We start from the raw sequence: 15234 nt of genomic DNA, 5'->3' as shown, positions 1-15234 counted from the left end.
AATTTTTTTGCAAGTAAGCTAGTATATTTACCTTCCATGGGAAATTTAAAAGCAAAGCAAAGCCTTGGTGCTACATTCCGATTCGGAACTTGATCTTCTGTTTACTATACACAGACTCCGCAGCCAACCGTTAGTGTACAGGACAATCCCGGGGCTAGCGCTACGATCCTACTGACACTAACAACAGTCTCTCCCGAGTCAAGACTCGAACCTAAGACGACTGGCTTGGTAGGCCAGCATCGTACCTCGAGACCAGCTGAGGAGGCCTATGGGAAATTTATCAAACTTAGTTATCAAACTCAATTCTCAATCTTTGTTATTTTTTTACCACCATCCGTGCAAAGTCCATTTTTTACCGCAAACGTTATTGTGGATGTACTCAACCAGAAGTTTTTCTTCAGAGGATGGTACCATTCGAGTATTTAATTTTGTATCAACTTTTTTGGAAGATTTCTTCCTGAGGATTACGTATGTTTTATGTATGGCCTCCACAGCGACTTTTATTATGGAATAAGAGTCAAAAAAAATTAAAATTTTTAGTTGTCACCCATTATCAATACGCAGAAAACGGACGTAGGTATAGAAAATAATTTCAATTTCATGGAAAACTATTTCCTGTCATCATTTCTTTCGACCAGGAATAGAATACAGTTACTTTTGGACGCAGCTTTTTCTCTTGGCATTCGAAAAATAAACTAATAGTTACATTCAACACAGAAATGCTTCAAGCCTCATCTTGATTTTTATTGGCAATTTTTCTCATTTTCAACGTCAGTACTGTTCTCCGTGAATGTTTTGCATCTTGCTACATCGATATATTTTATTTTCTCTTCTGTACTTTTGTTCAATTACGGTGTGAAAGTGTGTGTGTATGTGTTTAGTTTGCATTTCTGTGTGTCTTGACGGTAGTTTTCATGCTAGTGGTTAAGAAAGAAACCCTATCTATAACCACACGGAATGAAATTTTTCTTGCTACTTTTCGGGATGGAAAACTGGTCCGTTTGCTGACCCATCTCTGGGAGCCCATTCCGGTTTGTGTTGCGGGGCAATTCTATAATGTGCGTGTAGATATAGAGGGTAATTACGGAGAAAGATACCTGATTTGCGCCACCTACACGGGGAGCCACTTCTAGCAGCAGTTTTTTTTTTTTTTTTCAAATTTTCTGTACGATTTCTCGCGCGGGTGTCTTTTATGTATCAGCTTTCGAAAATTAGATTTTCATGCAAACGCATTTGCTACAGACAAAAACACAGCAGTTTGAATATCACAAATAGTTTGACAGAAACAATAAAATTACAGTCATGTTTTGAGTACAATTCTCCATAAATCGTTCTTTATTTGGTTTTTTTTTTTTTTGTTCCTTTTTCTTATAGATGGTTAACCGAAACCAAAATAGGAGTGTCTTTTCAAATCAATTTTAATTTTTACGCATCAACAAGTAAACCTAGCAAATTATCCGAAATCTTTGGTATCATACGATTGCCATACGGGTCTTATCATGACCATGCGGTCGTACCATTAGTAGAACCAACTAATAAACTAGCAGTTGTGAGGAGTAGGGATAGAAGAGTATTACTGATGGCCACAGAGATAACATGCTCGATAGTGATGGTGATGATGGTAATGTTGGCGAAGAGTTTCTGTTCTTGCTGCGAAAAGTTTTCCTCTTTCCTGCGAAATGCTTTCCTATGGTGGTAAAATAAATTAGTCTTCTTTGCGGATAGAGATGGCGATGGTGAGGAGTAATCATTGTTGCTAGTGTTGATGTTGTTGTTGTTGGAATTGAAGGAGAGGGTTGATGATAAAGATGTTGCAAATAATTGGTTAAAACAAGCTGTCATAGGTGACAGTAATGGTGATGGTTGTGATGATGATCGCGTTGCTGCTGTTTTTGTTGTTGCTGCAATTTTGTAAGCAAATTTACCAATAAAATCCTCTATGCACCAGCCGGCCTGAATTTTTTTCTCTGTGTTTTTCTTTAAATTATTACGATTATTATTAAATTGTAGTTTATGATTAATATTACTTCTTAAATTATTATTTAATAATAATGGATGATTTCCACTGAAGGCAATCGAGTGGATTGCGCAATCAATCAAAATCCGCGTTCGATCATCATTATTCAATAATAATAATGTTGAGAATTGGTTTGGTTTAATAGTAGTTATAGTAGTGTTGCTGTTGTTGCTGCTAGCAGTGCTCTTTGCTGCCGCAACGGTACTCGGGTGTTCCAGTGTCTCTAGTTATTTCTTCTTTTGGGCCTTCTCGGCGGCCTTGGTTACTTTACCACCGGTTGCCTCTTTAAAGTTGACCGATTTAATAACACCGACGGCGACGGTCTGACGCATATCGCGAACGGCAAAACGTCCCAGCGGAGGGAACTCCTGGAAACTCTCGACGCACAACGGCTTGCTTGGCACCAGGTTGACGATGGCCGCATCACCGGACTTGATGGATTTGGGATTCTCCTCAGTGACCTTGCCGGAACGGCGGTCGCACTTCTCCTTAATCTCGGCGAACTTGCACGCGATGTGGGCAGTGTGGCAATCCAGCACCGGTGTGTACCCGTTGGCAATTTGGCCCGGGTGATTCAGGACGATTACCTGAGCAAAGGAAGAAAGAGAAACGTGTTAGCAATTCTGTGAAATCATGCGAACTTGTTAATTACACAAAAAATAATTCCACGCCATCTTGTGAATCGATCCGGAGCGATCATTCCTAGTTCTTAGGTTCAATAATGGCAGTTTGAGGAACGGGTTTCTTTTAATCACGTTTATTTTATCTCTAGACCAACTGTGTTTTGAAGATATGTTTCCTCGTTATCAGGGCAAAAGCAATTCACATGAGCTTAATGAAGAGTAATTCTGGATAGTTTTTCGAATTTGAAATAACCAAGGTGGCAAATTCAATTATAGAGTGTCTTTTCGCCGCGTACCGATAGCTTGCTCCACAAGTACAATCCTGAGAAACTATGTATGACAAACTTGTATTCCTTAAGCAGTACTACAAGTTTGTCGATGAAAGCAATGCTCTAACTCTTATACCTGAAGTGTGAGAGCCCATATTCAGTGCGATATTCAGCCAATATACGCGGTGAATATTATGACATTCATCGCGAATATTGGCTGAATATCCCTCTGAATATGGGCTCTCACACTTTAGGCATAAGAGTTAGAGCGTTGCTTTTGTCAATAAACTTGTAGCATTACTTGAGGACTGCAGGTTTGTCGTACATTATGTTTCAAAGTTGTACTTGTGGAGCGAATTATCGGCACCTAGAAATTGAATATGCAACCTTGGAAATACCTACATCCTGAAAATATTTTTGTAACACAGAAAAAATTTTATTTCATTATTTTTTCAAAACCACAAGTTGAAGTGAATTTTCTCCTTCTCCTTTATGCATGAAGGTTGAACCTCCTTATAATTTTTGAAACAATGCGTTATTTAATTGTTGAATACACTCATGTGACCAATTTATCATGGTCAATAAAAAATTAATTTAGCCAACATACGAACAAACTTAATTGATTTCGCAAAGATTCAAAGTGGCGTCCTTATTTCTATTAGCACAAAAAGGGTCTAAAACAAAATCATAGGAAGAAGTGAGGAGAAAATGTGGTGTTGATTATCGTAAAAAAGGAGATGAATAAAAACTGTTTTTTACCGGCTTGAGAGAAAGCAGAAAATAAATAAATCATGTTATTCGTAATCGTAATTCACGACAGTTTAAACCTTTTCCCTGTAGCATGCAACAAGCGTATCTCGTAAATTGCCTAGATTTGCTGCGAAAAAGAAATTCTTATATCTTAACCGAACGAAACGAAGTTGTGTGGAAACATAAGTTACGTCAAACTTTGAGCTGCCAAAAATAAACTTGTTAACGACATTTACCTATCTCTGCTGCTGCAAGTCGCTGAAGACTTGTAGCGAACACTAATTTTCTGAAGTGATTCACACTGAAATTGATAGTTTTATCACTCCAAAATATTATCCTCGATGGGGAACTATAAAACCTTTCCATTGTTTATCAGTTTCAAATTTTTACAAAAGGCTTACTCTTCACTTTCAAAAAATTACTATCTTTTAATATTTTACAGGAAGCTCCACTTTACGGTACATTGAACCATTCTAACACGCGAGTAGATGGGAAAGTATAAAAATAGCAACGGTGCTGTAAAACAATAAACTTGCGGAATGACACAATTGCTTGCGGTAGGTTATTTGTGAAGTAGTCTCAATCAATATTTCACCGGCTTGTGCTTTGGAATGTTTGAATGTCTAAGCCCAACTTTTGTAATCAGATATTTAGTTATGCACTAAATTTTGAACCTCTTCACAACTGGTTCAACAAACCAGGATTTGCCAACAAGTATGGGTATTTTATTTGCACTCATTTAGTTTTCAAAAAATAACTCACCTGAGCGGTGAAATCAGCGGCACCTTTCGGTGGGCTAGCCTTGGAATCACCGGCGACGTATCCACGGCGCAGTTCCTTAACGGAGACGTTCTTGACGTTGAAGCCAACATTGTCGCCGGGCAGAGCCTCCGACAGAGCCTCGTGGTGCATTTCAACCGACTTGACCTCAGTGGTGATGTTGACCGGTGCGAAAACAACCACCATACCTGTTTGTGTGCCAATGTTCCGTTAGATTATGAATAATGTTTTTTTGTTTGATTTGTGGAAGCGAAATTACCTGGTTTCAAGATACCGGTTTCAACACGACCTACTGGGACCGTACCGATACCACCAATTTTGTACACATCCTGCAGAGGCAGACGCAGTGGTTTGTCGGTGGGACGCGACGGTGGCAAAATATTGTCCAGGGCTTCAATCAGGGTCTTACCCTCAGCCTTGCCTTCTTTGCGTTCAACGGCCCATCCCTTGAACCATGGCATCTTATCCGATGGTTCCAGCATGTTATCACCATGCCAGCCGGAAATCGGAACGAAAGCTACAGAAGCTGGGTTATAACCGATCTTCTTGATGTACGACGACACTTCCTTTTTGATTTCCTCATAACGAGCCTCGTGGTACGGTGGCTCAGTGGAATCCATCTTGTTGACACCGACAATCAGCTGCTTGACACCCAGAGTAAATGCAAGTAGAGCATGCTCACGAGTTTGACCGTTCTTGGAAATACCGGCCTCGAACTCGCCAGTACCGGCGGCAACGATCAGCACGGCGCAATCGGCTTGGGAGGTTCCGGTAATCATGTTCTTGATAAAATCACGATGTCCAGGGGCATCAATGATGGTTACATAGTACTTGGCCGTCTCGAACTTCCACAAGGCGATGTCGATCGTGATACCACGTTCACGTTCGGCCTTCAGCTTGTCCAAAACCCAGGCATACTTGAACGAACCCTTACCCATTTCCTGGGCTTCCTTCTCGAACTTCTCGATGGTACGCTTGTCGATACCACCGCACTTGTAAATCAGATGACCGGTCGTAGTGGACTTGCCGGAATCGACGTGTCCGATGACGACGATGTTAATATGAGTCTTTTCCTTGCCCATCCTGCTGCTACTTTCGCTGCTAAAACACAAACGACACTATTTGAGATCCGGTTCGGCTTGCTGCTGTCCAACTAAATCACTCGCTAGGTTTCCCGAAAATCTGTGGAGAAATACAAAGCAAAAGTTTTGTTATAAAACTAAGATCCTAAAATGGGACCAATTTCTTCAGTGCTAAGCCCTGGATATACCTTCTCCTCTTCTTCACATTTTATGTGCTTAAATTTGGCGGTAATCTGCTTGGAGTGTACCATCAGAATCCAGCAGAAGTACAGCATAAGGACAATGTGAAAAATCTTCATGTTTAAACGCAGAACATGAATTCAATCTCTCGAAAACTTAGTCTCATGTGAGTGTAAAGTGTAAATCACGGAAAAGAGGTAAATATTTCCCAAAAAGGACAGATCGAAGATGTTCAGGCCAAACCGTTTCAGCCGAAGTCTTCCACCGAACTGATTGCGCGTGGAGCGAGTTTCCACAGTTCTAGAAACGTATGCGCCAGAGCCGAAAAGGTAAACCGAATCGGCGCGCGTCAACAAACAGAGATGAATAGCGATGATAAGGGAGCACACGAAATGCAGCGTTTGTTTTTGACTACTTTAAAAAATATTTGTGTCAAGCCGAGGGAATGTACTGGAAGCTATTTTGGGCTAGAACAGTAGTTGGTAATCATATAGCTATATTAGTAAATAGTTTACTCATTAGGTGACATTGAATTGTGTTTATGATGTCACTAAAAAACTTTTCCAATGTAAAGCGTTGTAATCTGGAAGAAACTAGTTCATTGTTTCGCAGAACTGTCGGTTATCTTCAAGGCTGTAGTATTGTCGAATTGCCAAAACAAAATTGCACTCAACTTGGCTCGGTTTCGACTGGAAATGATGATCCGCTTCGGATGATTCTCTGAGGTTACACACTACGATAAGCTTTATCTAAAGCCGGGCTGTGCGTTTCGTGTAAAAAGTGCGAAAAATACGAATGAACTTGACCATTTCTACCGACCCATCATCAGTAGGGCATCACAAAAGTCTGGCCTGTTTGTGTGATTTTCTTTGTGTACGGTCTGTGCACGTTGCCACCGGATGAACGCGAGCAAATCCCGCACACGCGCACAGTAACGGGCACAATCTGGAGCTCATAAGTAGAGCGCGTGATCGCGTGTTGCGTCTGCAAGTTTGTTGTTTTGCAAGAGGGAATTTTCCACCGAATTTGGCACATGGTTTTTTAATGCTAATCCTATTTTTTTTACCCTAATGATTTGAGAAACACTGCTTTATCTTCAAACACTGCTTTATCTTCAACAAACTAAGAATATTGGACTCTTCAGTTTCTAATAAAATGTAGCAAGAGCTGGAATCGGTGTTTTAGAAGTTTTCTAGAAATCAGACACCAGCGGTGATCTTAAGCAGAGTTTTACAGAAGGGAATTACATCATTTGGGCTTAACGGAAAATTATCAGCGGATCTGAGGCCATTGTTCACATTTCACATTTGCTACAAAAATCGATCATGAATTTCTGGAGTGAACTTGAATATGTTTTGTTCTTTAAACAGTTTTGCATGGAAATTGATAATGAAATTGTAAACGATTGTTTGATACCTTTTATTAATGAACTTTATTTGAAATCTCATTTTTGCTATGAACTTTTTTCCATTCCCGGTTCCCGGGAATTCCCGGGAAATTTTCATTCCCGTTTCCCGGGAAATTCATTTCCGGGAATATTCCAAACCATATCCTCAAGCAGAAATCGGGTAAAAAACGAAGTGTGCGAACAGTGGTAATCAAAGCGGTTGAAGAACGTATCTTTTCTCAAAAAAAAAAAAAAAAAAAAAAACACAGGTTGAAATTCATTCTTCACCATTTACTTCACAGAGAGCAACTTTTAAACTAAACTAAAGTCACTACGCTTTACAAATAACATACTTAAGTCAATTTGGAGAAATAATTCAGTGGTAAATAATCATGATACATTCTGGTTGAGAATGACTTGGATAAGTTTTTGAACGTTTTTCGGTTATATTGCGCGAATCGGATATGAGTAATTTTGAAATTTATTACTTAAAACCTTAAAATCAAGATTTCTCGAAATCTAGTCGGTGGATTTTTTCTTAAATTTACCCAGAGGTGTAGGATGATCTCAATAAATGACCCGCAGGATTAGATGAACAATTTTTTTTAATAACAACGGTCTAGCGGGGCTCCATGATCGATGTTTAATTCAATCAAGCTGAGAAAAAAAATCGTTAAAATAATGAAAATTTTTCCAGAGTGTCTGTGTGTGAAGACGAAGGACAATGTCAACCAAAATGAAGTTACCTGATTATCGAGACAATATGGTTTATGCAATTATTTAATGATACGAACCACTCAGAAAGAAGATAAATTCAGAATTTTTGTGCTTATAACCTTGAGGGTAATACAGCCAATAAATATGACAAAGTAGTTCGACTGTTAGTTTATCTCCATTATCTTTTCTGAGTGCAAAACAATTCCACTGTGACTTTTCCTGTACTCCAAGTTAAAAGCAACAAATTGCTTTTATTTCACGATAATAATGATATAATAAAGGTTTAAAACAATGTTGTTATAATCTACTACATTCATATTCTCACAACAGCGCAAGTTCTTCCCAAATGTTTGTCAAGTTATGAAAATAATGACAAGTTACACCAATGACTTATATGCATTGTGTAGATAAATTTTGTTCCATTGCTATGGAAACTAGCCGCGGATGTATTTAGGATCTATTGTGAACCTTTGGTAACCAAAACAGGATTCAAATACGAACCAGTTATTCAGCTGCGAAAGTTAAGAACTTATTTAAAAATATGTCCATCTAACGGTTCAAAACGGTTGTTCCGGAAGTCATGCTGATAGCGAAACGCATTCATTCAGCAGGGGCTATCCTGTTCTAGCCTTGAACTTTCCTCCCGGATAGGATGATTTTCTTCGTATCAATGGTCAGCAACATCTTTAAGCCTATGGTAAAGTTACATACTCATAGAGTTGCCAAAGATCATGAAACCTTCTTCCTCAATGACAGTTACAAAGAGGAAAGCTTTTTAAGAAGGATTTTTAAAAATTGTTTCATCAACTTTATCCATCACAATTGCCAGGTTTGCGTAGTTTTAGACGTAACAATCGATGGTACAGTAAAAGTAAAAAAAAAAACATAAAAAATACTCGCTAGTAATGAATTGCACGAATGTAATCCGCACGAGTAGGAATGTGACTGTACCCAGTTAAAAAAAAAACTTCAGAGGGGGTGTGAAAAAACCTGCACGTGTATTTACATTGGCTGTCTCAACTTGAGGCACCTTTCGGTCTGCTACCGTAAGCGTAAACATCAAAACGTTGATAAGCAGCGCCGTCTCATCAACCGACAACAGCTCGTGCAAATATTAATTTAATTGCTCATCCTCGGTCGCTAATCTACACCGCGGGGATGAGCTCCTAATCTTGCTCGGTGGGTAGCATATTTCACTTCGGACTCACGCATCAGTGAAATTGATAAGAAACGATGGTGCTGGTGAAAGTCGTCCAGCTGGATGTTTGTCGTTCGATCATTAAAAAAAAATACACGAAAGAATGTAGATAAGCAATTATTAGACGGGTTTGCATAATTCAACGACGTTTTAGTGTTACCTATTTTTTTTTTTTATTGTCCTGTTATCTTGTGTGCCAGAAAGTATTGATTGATTTATGGTACACATTTTTCAGTAACTATTCAATGCTGTAAACGAACGGATGTAGTGGTTCACCTTCCCCAAGTTTCACCTTTCGAGCGGATTTGCTTGTTATCTGTTAATGCATTCGGATTTTCATATGACGGCAAGTGATGCAGGTATATAGAGGACGTCGTGCAGCTCACGAGGCGATAATTCCCGGTTGATAAAGAGGAAAAGATGGATTTTTTATCGAGGCAAGTCGATCGACGAAATATTGTTCCCAACAAAGACATCGGGAATTACGTGTTATCAGATATCGGAGCTTGTTTGTCGTCCATGTGATATTCGGATTGAAACAGCGCCCATCTTTTCTATTTTGGAAATCACTAAGGGATGTCCGTTTATTGAACTGGAAGTGCAATTTATCAAAATTAATTTAGGTTGGTGGGGTGAGTCACCTTGTTTTACTAGACACCATCTTGTTGTGTAATTTCAGATCAAATAAGCTATCCTATTTACTCTTGCTCAAGATGTGATTTGATTTTGAATAAAAAAAAAGGTGCGGTAAAGCAAAAGATTATCCAGCGAATACAATAAATTTGCTTGAAGCTTTCGAAATATTTCACCACTATAGGTACAAACGTGTAAGATGTTTCTACCACTGGTGAATATTTTGTAACTGTAATGATTTTCACAGTATCGAAAAAAGCATGACTATACGACTATAACTAAAACACATTCGTTATCCAGGGTCCATGAAATATTATGTATAATCAGTTCAATGATGGTTGAATTCTATCAAGTTTACCGTTTAATTTTAACGTTGCAGTGTCAAACACAATGGCGTAAAAAAAAATATTCTAGAGACTTCGTAACATAATATTTCGAACTTTGGCAGGAATCCCTTAAAGCAAGATTAAAATTAAGAAGCACCCGCTATCGAAAATAATCAGAATCGCAATTTGTACTTGCAGCAAACCCACAGTCAATCATTCCGAAAGAAACGCATGCGCATATCGACTGCTGCTGGCTACTTCCCACACAATCGCTTGTGGAGGTAGACTCATAAATTTCCGCAGCAGTCAGCCATACCCACCGACCGGGTTGACCGGGTCAGTACTCGAGGAGTTTTTTGAAGTAAAAGTCCCACGCAAAATAAGAAAAATCTTCTCCCTTCATTTTTGTATCTTTTAGATTCCGAAAAACTTGAAACTAGTCCAAACTCGGTTTCGACCAGCACAAGACACATTGTTATTGATTTCTCCATTTGAACTTCTGGTTGGTTCTTCGGACAGGGAATGAACTTTGGTTTCTACACAATGATTTTTCATCGATCTAACGCGCATGATACACCATGTGGCTCCATTGGAATGCACCAATTACCTAACAAGACTAACAAGTTTTCCTTTCGTCTTTGGTACGGCTTGTCTTCGCTGATCGGAGAACAGTTGTTCTAGAAAAATGTAGGTTGTTTCAAGTAAGCATCATGTGTCACAGCGGAATCGATTTTACCGTTGTATGATGGCTTTATACGCAGATTTATCGAACGAGAAACATCAATTATTGAACGTGTGACAATCAGCTCTAATGAAATTATGAAAATATCCACATCTTTCTCGCTACTACCGTCTCTCTTCCTCTAGGACGATCATTTGTGATGCTTGTTTTTTGCTATCACACAGCTAAAAATAGAGCTGTTGGAGAGACACAACAAAGAAGAAAAATCATTACTTCAGCGTCTTTGCGCCACGAAACGCAAAACCATGTGGCATAAAATATTTCGGTGATATGTTGAAGATTCACTTGCACTGTTTCGGTTGCTAAGCAACGTTCAACCGATCGTTATAATGGCTCATGTAAAAGTCCCCTAGAGTTCTGACCGAAAATTACAAAGTTATAGTTTTACTAGTAACGTTATTTTCACGTCCGCCATTTTTGTCTTCAATGTCAGCCAAGTGTGCCATTTACTGATAAACTTCACAGCTAATCGCGGAATGGCCCCCGGTGGAGTACTTAGCATACGGCATACAGTTAGAGGCATCGTGTTGTGAATGTTGTGATAATGAAATTATCACCAGTATGTTCATAAGCTAAAACCACAGTGCATTTGCCTGTAGTTTATGCACATAATGCACATGCTACCAAACAGTTCAACCGTTGTTGACATAACTAATTCCATAATACAGAGAAATATACAAATAAACAAAAACTGCAAATCAGTGTACTATTCAGAATATGCGGATATAAAAAAAAAATCCTCCAGAGTTTCTGCTCTCTCGATAATTTCCGCATTCCGAGACCCATTCACATGGTCGCATTTCACGATTCCATGACATAAACGTATGAACTTAGGACTTAAAGACACTTAAGCCTCTTTTTTACCCGGAGGATGGTCTCCAAAATTGCATGGAACTGACTTTTTTGAATTGGTAAAATAACTTGAAAAAATTATGATAGTGGTCAGTCTAAAGATCAACATGCAATATTTTGAATCTTTAGTTTTACACTAAAAATTGTGTATTTTTTTGTTCTTGGAAACGGGTATATGATAACTCTTGACCTAAAATGAAAAATGTGATCGAAATGAGGTCGATATTTCTGTGCCGTTTCTGAGTACTGGAGAAAAACAACCCCCGTGAAAAGCGACTTTGTGTGTGGTTGCGATATCGATGAGAAAACCTTATTTACAGTGTGGCAACAAAAGTGAGTTCGTTAGACTTTGGAATAAATTATGTAATGTTATTACGAAAATGAATATTGTTCAATAGCCTAGCTTAGGGCGTATTACTGCAGGGTGAACTTGTGAGTGTTATCTGCAACCCGCGTCCGGATTTTGTTCCAGAGGCATTGACGAAAAAAAGTATCTTTATATTGAAACTTGTCGCAAGGTTCTATGAAGATTGTGGGTTTATAGAAATTAACGATAATAGCGGAAACTTAGAACTCGTTTAGAAATCCAAACTCAAAATATTGTATTAAAATAAACGTAAATAAGCAGTAAGCGTTCAAATCGATAAATTACCTGTACCAAACTAGGTTATAATGCTACAATTTCCCATAGTATTTCATAATGCGGTTTGCATTGTATTGCAACCGAGTAATTTTTGGTTGTAACTAGAACACAAGTTTTCCACTGTTCTCTGATCACCTAGCAGTAACAAATGCTTTTTTAAAATTAGAGAAATTTTTTAACAATATAACGATATATTTATTTCAGTATTTAATGTTTTTCTGCGAGTTTGTTATTGCACTCAAGGGTACTCAGACACAATTACATAAATATAACACACTTGATATTTATTTCGAAAAATTTCGTCTAAGACAAACCTCTGCGCAGAATTTTTATTCTTTATTAGCTGCTCTAACAGCAGCTCATAAACAGGTTATCTTTACAGATGCTGGAAACGTGTGTCACATTCAGTAGTGTCAAGGTGTTTAAATGATCTAAGACTGATCTTCACAACACTTTTCGCTTCTGTGTACTTCAATTTTTGCGTGACACTCTTTCACCGATTATTATAAGCGTTCATAATAGTAGTGTCTTAACCAATCCCCGTTTGCTATATTTTTAGCATATCATTATTTAATTTTCCTTTACTTCGAATTGTCCACGTTGTCCAAATTAAAATTTTACAAAGTTACGACTATTAGCGTCTGTTTTGGACATTGATGACGATCCCTGATATACTACTCTAATTAAAGATTAAAATCTTATCATTTTCTGCTGTTTATATCCTAATAAGTCGGTAATAATTCGTAAGAATTTGAAAACTTCCATGGTGTGAATGGGCAAACATTATTCGAGAATTTGCTAGTGAACAAACCGGTAATGAACAGTTGCTCTAGAAGTTAATCGATATTCAAGCAGTAATGACATAGAAGAAATATTCGTCCCAACAGACACAATTGCAGCGGAAAAATCTTTTCTTTAAACCGTCAAGATCGATAAACTATACTAATCAGTCACATTTGTTGTGCAGTACCGGTCAGGGTCAGAATCACAAAACATTGAACAGTATTTTTTGTAAAATAGCTGCTGTATAACTTTCTGGACAAAGCGCATGCGAGGTAGCGGCTTCAGCGTGTGATAAACCTGTTCAAAAGGAAGTCATTGAAAGTAAAACCTAACAAAAAGGGTAAGTGTTGCACAAATTATAACGCCCAAATATCCATATCCATCAGAAGTTTTGGTGAAATCGATTTGTAAACGAAGATAATTTTAATGTGCCCAACAATTCAAATGTATTCACAAGGCGTTGAAATTAAAATATGTCTTAAGATTGGATACAATTTATACCCTCATGCGGCTGTTCGTTTGACATGAAAAATATAACGATCATTGCATAATCGTTATACGAATCAGTATATGGAAAGGTCTTAATATAATGTTTAGGAGAAAATCTCTATAGTTATATTTGAAATAACTTCAATCTTTCATTATTTTTTTTTTTCAAATATTCCAACCAGCATGCAACGCAACCTGGCAGTAAATCTTTATCAAATACCATGCTGCTCCTTTAAGAATTATTGTGCAACTTTGACTGTCATTGTTCCAGGATCTTCTATACAAATCAGAGCAAATGCTTTAAAATGTTCAAATCTACAGAAATGTACCAATACACTACTGATTACGGGTTTAAATCAGAAAAAAAAAATCCTGACGACCAATAAAGATGGCCGGTTGGTACCTAGACAGACAGTTCGTGGCAGCCATTTCACCATCTTATGAAAAATTTCCATCATACATCCTCTTTTGCACAATCAAAAATTCGCAGGCTTATGGTAAAGTAGAAGGATCAATAATTTTGCACATCGCCATCAGCATGGCATAACGGGAAAATCAATTCGAACTTTCTGTACGTTCCACATGGCAGACATTTTCCATTTTTCTCTTCCCTAGCAGTCCGGTGTCGGGTTATCGGCACATACACGCTGCTGATTCACGGCACTGCTGAGTCAGCCGTGAAGGAATTTTAAATTTAGAAAAGCACATTTTCGTTTCCTGTTCCACATGTTTCCTCGGTTTTCGCGAAAAAGTGTGGTTAACACTTACGGTTTCAGGTTGATCCGGTAAACGGCAATCACACACAAAGTTTGGATGGTTTTTTCACCTTGTCCACCAGCACACCACAAATGGCTGCCGTTTTTTCCACAGTAGCACACACGTCTCTGGAAAAATCGCTCCGCACGTCAGCACGAGCTGAGGAGAACCTTGGAATGATAGTGAGATAGGGCTTCGATGGACACTCTGCCGACGACCCACCCGAGTGCTGGCAACTGTGGCGCCCTGTTCGTGCCGGTACCGGGTGGCTTCAACACATTACCGAACTCACAAAATGTGGAGAAGGGAAAATCGAACCTCAATCGGTCCTGGGTGATTTGTGAAAATTTCTGGTAAATTGCCACTTTCGCGGTGTAGTCGAAACACTACTCACTCTTGAAAGACCTGGCCCAAAGTAACTGGACAACTATTTTGGAAGGAAATTTCCACAAATTTTCACAAAATTATCAGGAGCTAACTGAAAACGTTCCACTTACCACGAGCACAAAGAAATGAAAGGCCGAGTTTTGCACAATTTTGCACATGCGCGCCGTTTGTTCGCGTTTGGCGACCAGCAGCGGCGTCGCGGCAGAACCATTCAGTGAGAGAGAAAATGAATCCGTTCGTCCACCTTCTCCCCGTCAACATCGTCGAGTTGGTCCTTGACGGAAATTCTCCCAATACTCGCCCGGTTTACCAAAAGTGTAGGTATATCCCACCGAAACCCCCCTGCTCACAACAGGCCAATGCCACCGGCCGGCGTATCTCCTCCACCCACCCACGTGTTGACCGCGGCTGGATGCCGGGTCGGGCATACCCGGGCAAAATAATCGATAATTTGTCGAAGCCTTGTGCCTGGAGTGGCAGTCAACCCGACGGTTCATTGAGCCAGTCGGTGCTCGGTACGTTCTGGTGATGCACTAACGTCTCCAGCTACTGGAATGAAAATGAGAATATATCGCGACAATTCCGGCTTGCCGGTTGTCCGTTTTCCTTAGGAAGCATCT

General features: G+C 39.0%; 1 protein-coding gene across 2 annotated transcripts; it reads right to left on the bottom strand.

Annotated features, from left to right (window-relative positions):
• Nucleotides 1-707: 707 nt before the first annotated feature.
• LOC129731583 (elongation factor 1-alpha 2) lies at nt 708-14742 on the bottom strand. Of its 2 annotated transcripts, none has more exons than XM_055691688.1 (4): nt 14725-14742; nt 4699-5621; nt 4422-4627; nt 708-2604 (listed from the first exon to the last, which is right to left on the bottom strand). In XM_055691688.1, the coding sequence occupies exons 2-4, from the start codon at nt 5519-5521 to the stop codon at nt 2245-2247; spliced, it is 1389 nt and encodes a 462-aa protein (XP_055547663.1). In that variant the 5' UTR covers nt 5522-5621; nt 14725-14742; the 3' UTR covers nt 708-2244. The 2 variants fall into 2 exon arrangements, with proteins under 2 accessions (XP_055547663.1, XP_055547662.1); XM_055691687.1 differs by lacking the exon at nt 14725-14742 and adding an exon at nt 14240-14421.
• Nucleotides 14743-15234: the final 492 nt, after the last annotated feature.

This window comes from Wyeomyia smithii, chromosome 3 (genome assembly GCF_029784165.1).
Source record: "Wyeomyia smithii strain HCP4-BCI-WySm-NY-G18 chromosome 3, ASM2978416v1, whole genome shotgun sequence".
Taxonomy (NCBI): Eukaryota; Metazoa; Arthropoda; class Insecta; order Diptera; family Culicidae; genus Wyeomyia; species Wyeomyia smithii.
The sequence above is the reverse complement of the archived record's forward strand: the minus strand, read 5'-3'. Positions and strand labels throughout refer to the sequence as shown.